At 41.7% G+C, this 18,311-nt stretch overlaps 1 protein-coding gene across 1 annotated transcript in view; it reads right to left on the reverse strand.

Moving 5' to 3' along the window:
• Positions 1-18,311, reverse strand: part of LOC140907170 (dynein axonemal heavy chain 5) — a 268,060-nt gene that overhangs the window by 94,833 nt on the left and 154,916 nt on the right. Inside the window, exons 56-60 of the mRNA XM_078851322.1 lie at positions 17,966-18,120; positions 15,311-15,975; positions 12,375-12,655; positions 9,821-10,036; positions 4,737-4,904 (exon numbers count right to left, since the gene is read on the reverse strand). Coding sequence (XP_078707448.1) covers positions 4,737-4,904; positions 9,821-10,036; positions 12,375-12,655; positions 15,311-15,975; positions 17,966-18,120 — 1,485 coding nt within the window. The remainder of the gene's footprint in view (positions 1-4,736; positions 4,905-9,820; positions 10,037-12,374; positions 12,656-15,310; positions 15,976-17,965; positions 18,121-18,311) is intronic.

Genomic DNA, 18,311 nt, shown 5'->3' on the forward strand with positions numbered 1-18,311 from the left:
TCCCTCAGCCTCTCCTCATAAGTCATGTGTTCCAGACCCCTAATCATTTTTGTTGCCCTTCGCTGGACTCTCTCCAATTTATCCACATCCTTCTTGTAGTGTGGGGCCCAAAACTGGACACAGTACTCCAGATGAGGCCTCACCAATGTCAAATAGAGGGGAACGATCACGTCCCTCGATCTGCTGGCAATGCCCCTACTTATACATCCCAAAATGCCATTGGCCTTCTTGGCAACAAGGGCACACTGTTGACTCATATCCAGCTTCTCGTCCACTGTCACCCCTAGGTCCTTCTCTGCAGAACTGCTGCCGAGCCATTTGGTCCCTAGTCTGTAGCGGTGCATTGGATTCTTCCATCCTAAGTGCAGGACTCTGCACTTGTCCTTGTTGAACTTCATCAGATTTCTTTTGGCCCAATCCTCCAATTTGTCTAGGTCCCTCTGTATCCTATCCCTACCCTCCAGCATATCTACCTCCCAGTTTAGTGTCATCTGCAAACTTGCTGAGGGTGCAATCCACACCATCCTCCAGATCATTTATGAAGATATTGAACAAAACCGGACCCAGGACCGACCCTTGGGGCACTCCGCTAGATACCGGCTACCAACTAGACATGGAGCCATTGATCACTACCCATTGAGCCCGACAACCTAGCCAATTTTCTACCCACCTTATAGTCCATTCATCCAGCCCATACTTCTTTAACTTGCTGGCAAGAATACTGTGGGAGACCGTGTCAAAAGCTTTGCTAAAGTCGAGGAATAACACGTCCACTGCTTTCCCTTCATCCACAGAACCAGTTATCTCATCATAGATGGCAATTAGATTAATCAGGCATGACTTTTCCTTGGTGAATCCATGCTGACTGTTCCTGATCACTTTTCTCTCGTCTAAGTGCTTCAGAATTGATTCCTTGAGGACATGCTCCATGATTTTTCCGGGGACTGAGGTGAGTGAGGCTGACCAGCCTGTAGTTCCCAAATCGTGCATCAAAGTCATGAAATGGACTACAAATGCAGTAAAAAATAAGGTATTCAAAAGTTTAATACATGGTGGGGATCGCTGAAGATGCTCCTCGCCTGGAGCACCATATGGTCTAGAGCTGGCCCTGGCCAAGCGTGATAAAACATACAGCATGAAGTCTGGTGGGCCCTAAGAGAAATGGCTCTGTCAACAGAGAATTAGAGGAGCAAATCTGATTCATGTCAACAAAGGAAGAGTACATTGTTCCATGAATTCAACCTCTGGGGAATAGCAATGTCAACAAGAACTTCAGTAGCTATTGCCACTACATCTGCTAACATACAGCAGATCATAGGGACGAGGCTGGTGATAGCAATTATTTTATAGTGGAGAAAAGCAAGGAAAAATACACACCATGACACCTAAAAGGTGAGATGTGTGAGACTGAGAGAGAAGACTTGAGAGAGAGCTGCCCCCCATAGAATGGGGTATTTGGAGCTGAAAGCTAATCCAACACAAAGAGGCAGGTCTTTGGGAGAAAAGAACTAAATAGATCAACTGGAACAGGGAGCTTAGGTATCAGGGCCTGCAGCAGAGCGAGTTTGGAAGTAGGGCCTGCAGCTGAATCAGTCTCCAGTCAAACTAACCAGTACGGCTGGCCGGAAGTGGGATGCCTGATTGGCTACCTCACCTGATTGGTTGGAAGAGTCAGCAGACTGGCTCTTCAGCACAGCAGCAATAGCTGTTCAGCAGCTGCTCAAAGCATTAGCCCATGGCTGTTATAGTTTTTGTGCCTGCTTGTTCCCACTCCTGTTCCTGCCTTGGACCCAGTCTTACCTCACTCCAGGGAACCCAGTACTGACCCTTGGCTGCAATTCCTTACCTTTAGCTCTGGAATCTGACCTCTGACTCTGATTATGACCCCTAGCTCTGATTTCTGACTTCTGATTTGAACTCTGACCCTTGATTCTGGTGCCTGGCCTCTGACTCCAGCTCTGACTCTGGTCTGTGATTCCTGGCTACCGACTCCTGCTCTAACCACTGGGCATGATTGTCCATGTCCTGATCACTGACAGTGTGCGTAGCCCAATCACAAACAATAAAAGGACTAGGACTGATAGGGCAAGCATGGATTCGATAAAGGTCAGTATCTCTCTGACAGAGACAGTGGAAGCCCTACAAGACCTTGCAAGCCCAGATTGCTGCCCTGCAGGCACAGAATGCAGCCCTGTAATCTCAAGCCATGCTACCTTCAGCAGTGACCGCTGCTCCTCATGGGCTCAAGCTCCCCCTACCTGATAAGTTCCATGGAAATTCAGTGTCAGGTCATATTTCTTCTCTGCCCACAATTGCACCCTACTGACCAAGCCCGAGAGGGATTGATTATAAGCCTGCTTCCCAGGGAGGCCCTGGCTTGGGTATCTCCACTCCTGGAATAATCAAGCCCACTTCTGGGACAATTTGAGGACTTGGTTCAAGCTATGGTGATGATCTTCAGTGACCCAAGTCACAAGTGTATGGCCAAAACCACGTTTCAAGTGTTGTAGCAGGAACACGGGCCAGTTGCTAAATATGTAGTGGAGTTCTGATGTTTGGTAGAAGAGACCGAGTGGAATGAGGCTGCCCAGTGTTATCATTTCCGGATCACCTTAATCAATGATATTAAAGATGAATTGGCATGGGTGGAATCCCTGTCCATTCTGGAAGCCTTATCTGACCTATGCATCAAGATTGACTACCGCTTGACCAAACACTGGCAAGAAAAAAGATGGTCCTCTTGGCTCCAGCCAGCCCTGCTGGTTCAGCCCTTCCCCCATCACCAAGCCCTTCCTTGTTGCCCAAACCCATGCAAGTCGAGGAGGCCTCTCAACATGAAGAAGAATCAATGCTGGGCAACAGCCTATGCCTATACTGCGGGGAACTAGAACACTTTGCATCAAGTAGCCCTGCCAAGGTTCAATCTGTGCCCTGGTCAGGTAAACATCAAGCACCAGCCTCGATAGGGGGTCCAGGCTGGGCTGGCATCCTTCCTCTCTCCCCAAGCAGCCCACATCAACTCGTGTCTGCCAGTACCCTGGTGATGGCCAATCAGGATCCAACATATTTCCAACTCCCTCTCAGGCTCTGGCACTCTGTGATGCCCGATACCAACCTAGAGACACTGGTGGACTTGTTTGCCCTCAGGCAATTTCATGGAACTGGAGTTTGACCAACCACACAATACCCCCATCCACTGCAAGGACTCCACCAAGTTAGTGGAGTCCATAAATGGTTCACTCCTTTTGTTGGGACTGGTCACCCACCGGATGGTTCCCCTAGAGTTAACTGCCATTTGAGGCCACCAAGCAATTTTCCAATTTGGGCTAAATTCCTGCAACAGATTCAACTGTTGTCCTTGGCATCCCCTGGTTCATCACCCACAACCCGCACATCTGCTGGTGATCAGGCACAGTACACTTTGACTCTGTCTTGCCAACAGTTCTGTTTCCCAAGAGTTGACTCAGGACCAGCAACGTACTGCAGTGTACTGTGTCCTCCTCCAAAGAATTCAAAGGGAGGATCCAAAGATGCAAAGGGAGGATTCAAAGGCAACTCCCATGACCTCCCCAATAGCTCCTGGGATTCCTGTTAAATATCAACACTGTGCAACATGCTCAAAAAAAAGAAAGCCGACAGCATACCGCCTCCTCACAGCTATAACTTTAGGATTATAGGAAGTCCAGATAGTGACCCCTATAGTTAAGGTTACCACCATTTTCCATTATAATAAAATGTTTGGCTTATAACTTTGCCAAACTTTAACTGTTCAGACTGATTATTATTTTATTTTTAATCAAAAACAGTTCAGAGAGATGAGGGAAACTTTTTCCCCATTGCAAATAATTCTTTCAAACTTTGTGTTGAGAAGCTGTAGTATCTCCATACTTTGGAGAAGGGACTTGAAATTTGGCACAGAGGCACTCTGGTATCAGGAATGTATCTTTTCCCATCAAAGTGAAAAACCACCCACGTTTGCCCAAGTAAGCCTTTGAAAGATCTCACATATGCTCAGGAGAGATTTGTTAGAGTTTGGCAGCTAAATTCTCCAAAGATTCCATTTGCACCGAGCATGCTCCAGCTCCTCACAGCTTATACATGTGAACTGAACAGAGGATGCTCCATCCCAAGGCTGTGGAGGCTGAGCAGTAATTTCCTTGCAATTGCTCTTCCTAGCAGCAAGCCACAACCTTTCACTAGGCCTAGGGGAGACTCATAACACAGGCCCACATCCCAACGCACACAGACACGCTAATTAAAGGTTTTTTTGTCATGGTCATGGGCTTATGGTCTTCTGGCTGAGCACCTCCCTTGGACTGGGCCCTGGTAAAGTGTACCCATTTCCCCTCTGTATTTGGGGCCTGCCCATCAGCAGGGAGCCACTGTGACACTGTACTTTCAATATTTTTCCATGCTGGAGCCCAAGCAGAGTGAAGGAGAAGGAGAAGCTGGGCTCTGCATGAGGCGGGGTTCTGTCTAAAAAACAGTATGTGATCATGCAGTTAAAGTCTATATTATAACATATATGCATCAGAGGTCGAATTAAAGTTGCACAAGCAAACTTAATTCTGGCATTTCCCAACTTCTAAATGCTTGACTTTCCAACCTTAGTGTTCTTTTAACATAGTTTCTTTCAAAGTAAATAGTTTAGTTATTTCAAACGTGATGAGAAGTTATTTTTACCCATGTGTTTTAGCATTTTAACCTCACTGGTGGAAAATAAATATATGAAATACCTTAAGGGGAAGGACTTCTTTATTAATACTGTAGAAGTATGCCATTGCTTGTGTCCATGAACACAGACCTGCTACATTCCCACAAACTTTTTTAGCCGTCTCCAGATTATAATCTTCCATGTCTAAATAAGGCTGTAGCAGTTCCACAATCTCTCCTGTAATTGAATCCTATTTAATAAAATATATATATATATATTTATATATACACACACAAAACACAATACATCATTTTATCATGCATATAAAAGTAGAACACATTGTAAAGCCAAAAAACTGTAATTAGAGGAGTTTATTTGCAAGAAATCTAAAGATAAAGTTAAATTATAAATTCAATTACATGATTGTGACCAATTAATTTTCAGGCAAACATGCAGTATGAACATATGATCCTTACCAAAATAATAATCACTTTACAGTGTGCATAATTATACTTATTTTAAAAACATGACTGTAAAATAATATTGTTCTTCAAAAAATGTTTTTTCTTAAAAAAGTGATTTACCATTACATGTATATTAAATCACTTCACTTTTCAACTCCTTTTCCCATTTACATGGGGCAGGAGGTGCCCACAGTTCTTCACAACTCCTGCCAGTCCATGGCACAGGTTCACAGGTCTTGGTGTTCCATTGTATTCTCTTCAAACTTCTCTTGACAGAATCTTTCCATCGTATTTTCAGTCTTCCATGTCTTTTCTTGCTGCCCTCTTCCTCCCATTCTTTCTTTGCTGGTTTCTTCCATTCTTATCACATGTTCAGCCTACTTCAAGTATGCACTCTTCAGCCTGTCTATCACTGAGAGTCCCAAGTTCATCTTCCCCCTAATTTCTTCCAGGCACACTCTGTCTACCCCCTGCTTGTCTGCCATTCTCCTCAGTATATTATTTTCAACTATCTGTATCTCCTTTTCTTAGAGTTCCATAAGACCCACCATTTCCAAATCACAGAGCAGGCAGGAACAAATACATGCAGCATACACTTTTCCTTTCAGTTTGTTACTTAATTGCTGACCCTCTTTTCAATTCTCCAGATCTCTCTCCAATTGCACTAAGTGTACTTCCCAAGCACACAAATTCATTCTTCTGCTTCTCTCCTGAAACCTACCAGCCTATATTAAATATCCCTCTTAATTATTAATCATTTATATTACTATTGCACCCAGAGTATTGTATTTGGGTTTATATTTCACTCGGTATTGGAATATGGTGCTCTACACTGTTTTTTTTCTTTTTTAAATCTAGGTTGTATCTACGTAGGATTAAGTTAGTCAAAGTTTTGCTTGGGATCTGCTCTAGAAAGATGATGGAGAATTTATATCCACATGACTTCAATAATTTAACACCAGTTTTAAAGTGATCGATTTATGTTCTTAATTTTCTTTTTGAACTTTCCCCTGTATTCAGTGCTCAGAGTGTGTTGAAAAAAATTAGCAACCTATCAGATTTTGCAGAGTAGGCTTGAATTTGAAAGCAGAACACAAACAATTAAAGCAAATTATTAAAGACGAGATCGCTTCTAGTTCAATATGGATGCACCAGGAGGAGGGAAGAATGCTTTTCGCACCTGTGCAGAGGCCAGCTACAATCTGACTGGGGAGCGAATGCATTCTTTTTGGCTGATGCAAGCCTCCCCAAAGGAGCAGGGAATGATGGGTGAGAGAAGGACTATGGCCACACCCACTTGTCACACTTATTAGCAAACCTACCAGTGTTGAGGGAAGTGCAGGCTGCACACTTTCATCCTTTTTAATGGGTAGTGGAGTTGCTTCTCCTCACAGTTTGCCAGAATTCCTCCTGCAGCCCCACTGCAACATGGCCCCATCTGTACCAACAAAGGGTTTAATCTTGAAAGCCCTATTTGGCTCTACACGGATTGCTGATAATACTGATGCTGATCCTAAATTTTAAAAGGCATTTGTTTCAACTTTCCATTTCATTATTTTAACCTAATTTTTTCTCACAAACTATAGAGAACATTAAAAGGCAAATCAATAAAGCAATGATGATTGTGGTCCTTATATAATTATTTAAATAATGGAAAAAACTGAAACTAACCCCTAAAACAATATAATATGTACTGGTAAGGCATATATGTGGGAGGCATGACTGTTTAATGGAGGAAGTATTAAATGTTTCAAACTTTATTTTACATACAATTTATTAATATGCTTATTTTAATGAGTCTAAAAATCACCCTCCTATTCATAGCATCAAAGTAATAGATCTTTGTTCTGAAGGTACTTGACAGAAATGTCTGCCTTGCTCCTGACAGATCACTAGCTAATGTAATGGTTACAAAGACAGTCATGAAAATAGATGAAATTAGGTTTAGTTACATTATAATGAGGAAAGTTTGCTGAAATTTGGATGTTTGAAAAATATCTAGATTTTATTTCTTCCTATTCAATTTTTGGGTTTAGCAAACTAGCATAGGTGGAGTAAGAACCAGTCTAAATCTCTATTTTGAGGTTTGAAACATGCAGTTAATAATTTTGCTTTTAAATAGATGCATGTCTAAAATCCATCTGGGACCTGAATTGACATTCCTGGCCCTGACAAAACCAGGCGATAAGGAAAATCTCTCAAAAAGTAAGATTTACATCAAATGGTTCAGATGTAGCATTGTAACCAATTCAAAACTCCAAACACTATGAGGTTTCCCCACCACTATATACACTAATGCAGAAATTCAGAGTAAGGAAAGAAGAAGGCAAGAAAATCACTTAATCAAAAATGGAAGATGTTTTCCAGTGTTTTTCATTCCATTTGCCAGTATCACTTACAACAAGAATTTAGACATTCTGATAGAAGTTGTTCTGGTTCCTTGGAGTAAAGTTAAATGCATTGAGAACTACCACTCGGAACATATATAGTATTAATAAGTGACGAACAGGACAACTCATTAGGAGTTTTAGTTGAGAGAGGAGTGCATAATTAGGCCTCATTGTCTTTAATCTCATTTTCTTCTTTTTTACTTTCAGTGATTATAGAGTTTGGGAAAGATACCAGATAAAGAGTCCTAGGTACTGACTGCCTACAGAGGTGTCAGGAATAAGGGCATGTAGCTGGGCCTGGGATCAACTGGCTAACTACAGCCCTGGTTAACCAGATCACTTGACTGACTGAGTGCCATTGCCAGGATTGCTGTTAAGACCAGCAGTAGCACTTGGACAGCAACTGCTCAATGCACTCACCCACAATTGTGATCTCTCTTGCATGTGCCTCGTTCCTGCCTTACTCCCAGCTCTGCTCCTGCCTTGTTTCCAGCCACGCTCCAGTCCTGCCTTCGCCCTGTCCCAGCCCTCTGACACTGTCTCTGGCCCTTGACTTGGCTTCTGGTTCTTGACTCTGGCTGTCACCGCCACTGTTCCAAACACTAGTCCTGACCACCCTCCTCCTGGTCCATGACAAGATATGGCTGAACAGGTGCAGTTGAAGTTTCCTCATGCTGCCCTGCCGATATGCCTCAGGAGGGAGGGACCACCACTAGTGAGGATGAAAGGAGAGTGGAGACTCCATGCACTACAAAAATTACCCATTATTGATAACAGGCATCAACCAAATGTGCATCTGAAACAGTGCTGAAATTAATTTAATTTGACATGCAGATAGGATAAAAGTGTAGTTAGCACCATTTCAGAAACCATGGTTAAAACCTGTCCAGGTCTACTAAGTCTGCAGTTGTGTCAGGATCCTGGTTCCCCTCAAATAGATTCTGTGATCCCCACAGCTCCAGGCCTGGCTCCACAGCATCTGGGTCTTCCCAGCTCCTTGAGGCAGTCCTTTCCCCAGACACTCACCCCACCTGGCTTTTTACTTGTGTCCAACAGCATCTCAGGTTGAGGGTGAAACCTCAGAATCCAATTAAGCTCCTTGTAAAAAAGGGAAGATTTTCTGCCCAGACCCAGAGTAGTTGTGATTATCTTTCTTATATTCGACTTTCAGGCTTTTAATTTTTACTGTCATCAACTGCTTCTCTGGTTTACATTAAGCTCAAAACGTCACTCAGACATCCAGTTAAACACACGTTTTTTTCTCCCATGCTGCTTCTAGATTTCCTCTTCACACTACAATCAGGACCCAAGTGTTGGCCTCTGGCCAGCTGGGCGCATACATATAAACTGTCTTCTTTGGGACATTGTTGTGAGATGAGAAAAAGCTGTTGCAGATCTGTTGCTAGTAGAAGTTGTCTTCCCTTGAAATAGCTCACATAGCAGAGCTCCATAGTGTGTGCAGAGATATTTCTGTGAGTAAGTGGCTTCCAGTCAAATTGACCTCTGTGCAGTGGAATGCAGAAAATCAAGTGCAGGCATCTGAGCAGTGATTGGTGCACTGCAGCACAATCATGGAAGGACAATGTGTGAATGATTTGTGCTAGGATACCAGAAACCTCTATCCACATTGGCACTAAAATGGTTCAAAATGAAACAGTTAAGACTGAACCAGTTCCTATACTTGCTGAAAGCAAGTATAATCAGAATGGTTCCTTGAATACATGCAGACCATTTGGAACACTTTTGAAACATTTCACAAGCTTTTAGGATGACCAAGCAGTTCTTAGAATGGTAAATTTGTCTAGCGTAGACAAGACCTTACATGCATGTATGCAAACAGTTCTGGTAACATAATGATATGAATGGTAGGATGTTGTGGCCTGTTCCAAAAACAGTAGTCCAGATCCAGCTATCCTTACTCAAATTTCAATCCATTCTTTTTTAGGCAAAGTCCCATTAAAGAATAGGAGCTTGCCTGAGTAAGAACTGAATCAAACCAGAGTAAGGATTTCAGGATTTGACCACTGCTTGGGACATTTGTGCCTACCAGCGCAACCCCCTTGCTAGACTCCTGAGCCATCCATCTCTCTTCAGCAGAAAGGACTATAAAAATAATGATCAATGAAAAAGAAATGAGCTTACTTACATTACTGAATGTGAAAGCTATGAACTATAAAAAGCCCCAACAGCTTTAATAAGGTCAATGTTTGAACTACAGCTACTATGAATTATACATAATATAAACACAAAGGGCATGCTCATGTGGATCTATAGGGGTGTTATGAGGAATGATGATGTAATTTAGTTGTTACCTTTTGGAAAGTAAGCAACATGCTGAGAAATCCTGAATTATTCATTAGCTTCAGAGCTTCATTCCATGATGGCTTCACACATGTTCGTTCTGGGTCAGCTGTCACAGAATCAATTTTTCTTTGGAACAGAAGTAGCACACAATCCATGATCCGCATTATCAAGTGAGGAGGTTTACCCAGTTTGCGAACAGTAGCAATGTCAACTGGTTTAATAGTCTGAAAAATTACAAAAGAAAATGACCCTCTTATTTAAGCATCTATCCTTTGCAAACTGAAGTGCATGAGAATTAATGACTGTCTCCATCAGGGACCAATGTCTCTTTGAATCCAACATAATGTAACTAAAATTCAAACTGTAGGGTATCTCTTTTAGCCTTTTACATAAAGAGCAAGACTGTGGCTTAGCCATTACCCATGATGGATAGTGGCGGTAATGAGGTGCTATACACTGGTGGCACCTCCCTGAAGTTCTGTGCCTCAGGTAGACACAATTGACTTGTTTTAAAGTTGTATCTGTAAAATGAGCACTGCAGCTGCAGTTTTGCAAGCAGTTCTGGTGTACCTGATTCTCCACAGTTTTAACTTCATAAATGTACAAGCAGGGGTCCTGGAACAATTTGTATAGAGGGGGTGCTGAGAGTCATTGAACCAAACTGTGAACCCTGTATATAATGGAAACCACTTCAAGCCAGCGGGTGCAGCAGCACCCCCAGCACCCTTAGTTCCAGCACCTATGTGCACAAGTGAAGATCAGACATCCTTTGTGCAAGGGGAGGAGCTAAATGAGTGGGCCTTGCAGCCGACAACCCTATTCCCTTCTGTCCATTCTCTTGTCTGCAGCAGTGGCTTTCTGGAACATTGTAACCCCTGGATTAGTTAATCTTACCACATTTCAGATCAGTTCAGCAAAATGAAATATTCCAATTCAGGTCGAATTGACCTGAAACTAAACATTTTAATTTTCCAGGTGGAAAATCAAATATTTTTTACCAAAAATTTTGATTTTTGCAGAAACTGCATTTTCCATCAGCAAATCATTCTGGAGGAAAGTTCCCAACCAGCTCTTGTCCTGAGTGACTTTTACATGCTGAATCTACACAAACACGCTGCTGTTGCCTGTGGGCAACTCTCTGTGATGAAAGAAAAGGAGTACTTGTGGCACCTTAGAGACTAACCAATTTATTGGAGCATAAGCTTTCGTGAGCTACAGCTCACTTCACTGGATTCATGAGTCATCCCTGAGCCTGAGCTGGTGAGTCATCAGAGGCAACTGCCTGCAGGGCCTATGACAGGGGCAAGCCAATCAGCAAAGGCCCAGCCAATCCACAAGCAGGTATAAAAGTTCCTAATGGAAGCAGACACTCCAGTCTCCTCAATGTTGCTATCTTGCTGGGAGATTCTCCACTACCTGGTAGTTCTGACAGACTCCCCCAGATGCAGCTTGCCCCTGCCCCAGTTTGTGCCTGTTCCTGCCCCGGCTCCAGCCTTAGCCAACCCCTCAGCTATCTGACACTCTCCCTGCCATACACACAGGAAAACAGATTGCTATTTCCACGGACTATATGCCAGGCATCAATCTTACACAAAATGAGAATACAGGATAGGGAATATGGAAAGAGACACGTCTCACCAGGGAACGTCAGTTGAGTGTAGACAAGAAGAATGGCACTCCCAGGACTCGTTATTGAGCAGGGTCCCTGTACACCAGCTTTGCACTTGTGATAAAAGCAGACTTGTGGCTACTCTAGATTACACCCACCACTTATACCTGCTTTATCTAGACACTAGCCAGAGAATCAGTGCAGTGTACATTTTTGCACATTATGTCCCTTTGTGGCTACCTGCCTCCCTTTTTGAGTTTATACCTCAGCACACAGAGGCAGCCAGTGCAACTGTCACTGCACCTACTTTGTACAGAAGGAGAATCACTTCAGAAGCGTAGAATGGGTACGACTCACTTTACATTGACTCAGCAGCCTACACATAGCGCAACACATGGAAGATATGGCCAAAGTGTGCTGAGGGAATGCACACAAAAGCAGCATTTTCTACACTGTGCACTCTCCCCTGGAGCCCACCTCTGCTGCCTGATTGTGGGAGAAACATTGCCCACCTTTACTTCTCTGCTCCCTTCCCCAGCCTTTAGGGTTTCTGCACAGGGGTTAGCAGTCCAGTGCCAGAGCCCTCTGGACGTTGCCAGTCAGAAGAATAAAACTGAGACTGCAACTGGCCTCTGCTTTGGAGTGAAAGATGAGAAAACAGCCTTTTAAATCTCACCCAGGGCACCCTTGCCAAGCTAGGTTCAATCTAACCCAAAGGGTAGTATGTGATTGTGTTTAGTGTAAGGTGTCCGGATGATTCAACTGCAGTCTCTGGACCTTGTATCTCACTCACAATTAATATGGCAACTGGAACCTGTCCGTTTATGCATTTTCAGCATTCTGATTTGCCTTGCTGAAGATGGACAAACAGAATTAAATGCTCTAGGTTCCACACATAATGATCATTACGCTCATTATCCGTATGCGTGTCATGGGATCAATTCAATTCTAACCTGCAGTGCTGCCTCTGCTTCCTCCAGTGCAGGCCTTGCAGCTTCAAGCTTCTCCTCAGCTGCTGCTTTATCAATGGCAATTTCATCTACAATGGCATGGGCTTTATCTTTCACCTTTTGGACCTGCATTTTCACCTTTTCAGCAGCTTGGGCTTTCATAGTCACGTCCAGTAAAACGCCATCAGCTCTTTTAGAAGCAACAGCCAAGTCTCTCTCTTTCACTGCCAGTTCTTTGGACAGCTGGTTTACTGAAATCTCAGCTTCCATGAGTTTTGCAAGACCTGTTTCAATCAAATTATGACAGTATATTTATGCATCAGGAAAAAGTGAGATGTAAGCCTAAATGTTCAAACTTCGGTGCCTACAACCAGTCATCCAAATCCATATTTAGGAACCTGAGTAAGTGACCTGAAATCTGATCTCACTTATTGTAAACCTGTTTTACACCTGTGTAAATTCATTTATTTCCCTAGAGTTACCTCTGATTTTCACTGGAGTAAGGGACATCAGAATCATGCTCCAGGGTCACTTACTAAATATGGATTTGGATGACTAATTTTAAATATTTATTTTCTTTTTATGCATGTTTTTAATTCCTTAAATCTATCAGACCACATTGCATAATGGTACTCATTCAGGCTAACAGCCATTTAATTTAATATTAGCACAGAAATATGAAGCGAGATTTTCAAACATTGCTAAAATTTAGTATTGTGATGTGCAGTTTTATAAACTTCATACGACATGACAGGCACTTTATAAATCCATTAGACACAAGGAGAAACAGGAACTCATTAGATTGCTCCTAAGCTCCATAGAACAGGGCAAAGCAGAGAGGCCTGGAGACTTGTGGAGCTCAGGAGATGCAGCGGACCATGTTGAGCTCCTAAGTTCAGCATTACATGGAAATCTGGGGAGGTGGGGGCAGCTAGAGACAGACAGTATGCTCCTGAGCTCTGGACTGGCTCCACATTTTTAACAAACAATGAGAGAAACAGACACAAAAAAAATCACGTGTAAAAAAACTCACAAATAAACCATTACTTTGCATACTCTCCAAACAAGGATAACTCTGCATTTGTGTAGCCATCCACCGGCCATCTATAGGGGTATCAGAGTAACAGCCGTGTTAGTCTGTATTCGCAAAAAGAAAAGGAGTACTTGTGGCACCTTAGAGACTAACCAATTTATTTGAGCATAAGCTTTCGTGAGCTACAGCTCACTTCATTGGATGCATGCTGTGGAAAGTGTAGAAGATCTTATATACACACAAAAAGCATGAAAAAATACCTCCTCCCACCCCACTCTCCTGCTGGTAATAGCTTATCTAAAGTGATCACTCTCCTTACAATGTGTATGATAATCAAGTTGGGCCATTTCCAGCACAAATCCAGGTTTTCTCACCACACACACACCCCCCCCCCACAAACTCACTCTCCTGCTGGTAATAGCTTATCTAAAGTGTTTCCACAGTATGCATCCGATGAAGTGAGCTGTAGCTCACGAAAGCTTATGCTCAAATAAATTGGTTAGTCTCTAAGGTGCCACAAGTACTCCTTTTCTTTTTGCGAATACAGACTAACACAGCTGTTACTCTGAAACCTTTGGATGATTATTTGTGAGAGTTTGTAGTCCATATTGGAAATGACTATGGAGGTAGAATGGATAGGTGCAGATTTTTAGGATGAATGCTGATCAGGAACTCTGGGAACAGTTAAGCTTGGTTTTGGAAATTTTACCTGGGTATATTTATTTAACAGACTATTAATTGTGAATGTATTTGAATATTTACCTACTTTCCTTTGGTTGTTAATTTCAATACTTTTAAATGCATAATCTGTTTTGGGGGTTTTTTAGCAGTACCATTTCTTGGAATACATCCACAGTAGCAGTTTTAACTTAAAGCGAACAAAGGGTTTTTTATCTGTTAATTAATATCAATTTACAATTCACTTGTAGTCTACAAAACATACAAAGTTAATGAAGCAAAATTTTCAAGTGTTTTGTAAGCACACTGTACAATATAACTGAAAACCAATTATGGTAGCTGCCTTGCTAATCGAAATGAGTTCAATTCATTTAAATCTATACAAACAGGATAATTTTTTGAAATGCTGTGACTCAGATTCTTTGTATAAAAGAGTAACTATTAATGGTATACTACCGTTCCATAAAATGTTAATTTTGCAACGTAGGTTTTAATGGTATCAAAACCATTAATTCCCCATCCAGTACAAAAGAGTTTTAGAAATAATAATGGTCTCTGACATGTTCAGCATTTTGAGAGATCTAAAGGATATGTCAAGCTGTGCAAGATCTAAGAGTGGAATGTTATATACAATTCACTTTGGACCAATTCTGGTCCCACTCCATTTTTTATCCACAGCAATGGGAGCAGGATTGGAAACTTACACTGATCTACCCTATAGGGTGAAATCTTGCCGACACCCACAACCGCAGACAAGCCAAAATGCAACAGAACCACCAGGAAGCACAAAGGGTAGTAGGAGTGAGCAAAATGGAAGCGCTGGAGGCTTCTCCAGACCCTCTTTCCCAAGCTTTGCATCATTCACTGACTCCTCCTCCATCCTTCTGCCTTCCATGTCCCCTTTCTCATCACCTCAGCTCTCATATTCTTATGTCCTCCCTGACCATCAAAAATCTTCCTTATTCCCCAAAAACGCATTGCTACTTATTACATTTAAAAAGTAAGTATGTGAACTTTAGAGTTGTACATAAAACAAATTCTTGTACCACAAAGGAATAATTACACACACACACACACACAATATAAAATGGAGGCACCAGTTGTGACTCTGGACTCTATAGTTAAGGATGAGTTGACTTTTGCATTTAGAGCAGGAATGCAACCTCTTTATTCTTATATCTATTATACAGTATATACATATCTCTTTCTAAAAAAAAGTATATGGTACCTGTTTTCATGCGGTCAGACAAATTTCCCACACCAGCAAATTTCTCTCTGTAGATGGTTTTGTAGCCACTGATGAATGACAGATAAGACTTTGGAGTCACAAACGTTCGACGCCTGTATCGTTCAAAGTACTCAACACATTGTTCAGCTACAAGATCTTGAAACGTTCCCATAGCATTAACAACGCTTTTTTTTACTCCATCTGTGCATTCAATTTTGTAGGAAGCTAAAAAATGCTGTGCAACAGCTACTAGAGCATCTTTAGGCCAGGGCTGGAGCCAGTCCATAGTACATCCTGAAATCAAACCCGGAAACTTCAGTGCGCGAGTTCTGAATTTTTCCCCAACAGGCGAAAAACAAAGAACCACATGCAAATTGTTGCGAACTCGAGTAAGAAAATAGTCATAGAGATTTTCACTACTAGGAGAACGTCTTGGGTACTCTTTCTTCATCACAGATATCAGGTCTTGTGTAATTTCATCTATTTCATCTCGTGCAAAAAGACTGGAAACCTCACCTGAAGCCAAAACATTGTTCATGTACTCAAGAAAAGACTCATCTCTGATTTCATTGTCTGTGAATATAAAGGTAATACCCTGTCCTTTCTGTCCAGCGGTGCGATACAGAATTTTCAGATCATCCATAAGGTTATTAATGCCATACGTTCTAAGATAGGGAAGGGTTAAAGATGGACAAAACAAAATAAATAGATCATTTCAGGAAACAATTTAATATTTTCTGGCTCAATCTAGTTAGGTAAAAATGTATAAATATGAAATTCATTTACAATATCTCATTTCACAAACACAATCTATTGCATTATGTTAGGTTCTCTTACACCATTTGGACAAATTCAGCATTGGCAAAAACTGGGGCAACTTCGCTGAAATTAATGGGGTTGCCTCCTTTAATAGGGTGGAAAGACTAAGACCCTGCCTAGGAATGTGGGACTGCATTGATGAGTCACTGAGACTCAGGTGCTAAAGTTCTTCATTAAGATTCAGGGTAACTACTGCTGAGTCACACTGGAGAATGGTCCAATTACTTCTAACCAAGACATAAAGAATGTGGGATTGCAGTGGGGGAGGTTTAGATTGGATATTAGGAAAAACTTTTTCACTAAAAGGGTGGTGAAACACTGGAATGCGTTACCTAGGGAGGTGGTAGAATCTCCTTCCTTAGAGGTTTTTAAGGGCAGGCTTGACAAAGCCCTGGCTGGGATGATTTAACTGGGAACTGGTCCTGCTTCGAGCAGGGGGTTGGACTAGATGACCTTCTGGGGTCCCTTCCAACCCTGATATTCTATGATTCTATGATTGTCTTTTAGAGCAACTGAGAGTTAGAACTGAGACGATCCTTAGAGGAAAGCCCTAGGAACATCCAAGCTTAAGGTGGAATCTTAGGCTGAGGTTTATGTTGTGTTATTCATTTTGAGTTAACAATTATGCCAAACTCCAAAAAGGGATGAGTCTGGACACTAGCTCAGGGTCTATGTGCTCTGTTGACAACAGAGGAGGGACTCAGCTTGTTCACACATCAAATATGTAAAACTGTGGTCCATATGAAGCCAACGGTCATTTTGCTATTGATTTCAGATGGCTCAATATCAGGTCAATAGTTCATAAACTGGTCTTTTTATCCATTGTATCTTTAACCAATGGAAGTTGAAATTAATATTTTCCCCTTTCCTTTATCAGTTCATCTTTGAAATGAACATTTGGTTTCTAAAGTGCCTTCTAAAACTAATAAATAATACTTGTAATATCCACATAACTAATTCTAAAGCACTTCATAACAAACCTCTGAGTCAAGGTTAAATCAATTACCCAGCAAACATTTCTAAGTTCTGCTGCAGTTCCTTCACAATATTAACATTGCCCTGTAGCTACTGCCAGTTCTGCCACTGCGGGGCACCTGAAGCAATCCATCCGTTTAGTCTACACTTAGTGACTATAGTTATTACAGTAATTTGTATTATACTGATCACCACAACATTTATCCATTCCTGAAAGTTTATGAAATATTTTTTTCATCACATGGATTTGAATGGAATCCTACAGATATAGAACTAAATTCTGTGCTGTCTTGAACCTAATTCTGTACCTGTTTCTCTGCTTTCTCTCTTTCTTTTAGCCAATCTCTCTCCTGCTGTCTCTTTCTTTTCTACCTCTCTGAAAGGTTAGAGGGGCTTGACATGTCTTTTTTCCCTTTCCCTTGGGTACAGCTCCAAGTTGCAAGATTTCCAGTTGCACAATTTTCACTTGAAGTGTTTATTTACAAGTGATACTGCACAGAGAGACCTAATGAAGTATTCAGTCTGGTCATTTTAAAGTGAGAGATTTTTGAAGCAGGATTTAAATAGGATTTTATAGGGGAACACTGTGGGCCAGAATCACTTAAAGGAAGAAGAAAGGCTTTCTGCCAAAAGTTTTTACTGTATCTCCGTGTATTATTAAGGCAGCAGAACAGCCACCCAGTTCTGCCATCTGCCAAATGTGCACCTCAACGTGCACTTTTGGCTGAAAAATGTAGTTTACAATTCAGGCTGAAATGCTTGAAAGGCTTTGTACTATTTGAAATTAATTGTAAATGGTTAATTTACATAGCAGATTAAGGAACCAATATATTAACGTCTGTGTTTATTGCATTGTGTTACCTTGTTAGAGTAATCTGAAAGCTCTGATATCCAGCAATATATGATGCTAATCTGGTCAGGCTCTGTTTTCCAGATCCACCCACACCAACCAACAAGGCATTTCCCTGCGGAGTACGGATAATTCGGGATATTTTAACCAAATGGATCATTGCATCCTGCATAAAGAAAACATTGTTAAAATGATGTAAAGACAAAAAAAATTATTGTCTATCATCTTCATGTAGAAACTCATCAGTTAGTGACTACCTTCATTTGGAGCCAGATCCTCACCTGATGTCCACTCAGGGACCAATCTAATGCCCTATGAAATCAATGGAAAGGCTCCCATTTACTTCAATGGGCAGTA

The sequence above is a fragment of the Lepidochelys kempii genome, chromosome 2 (genome assembly GCF_965140285.1).
Source record: "Lepidochelys kempii isolate rLepKem1 chromosome 2, rLepKem1.hap1, whole genome shotgun sequence".
Lineage (NCBI taxonomy): Eukaryota > Metazoa > Chordata > Testudines > Cheloniidae > Lepidochelys > Lepidochelys kempii.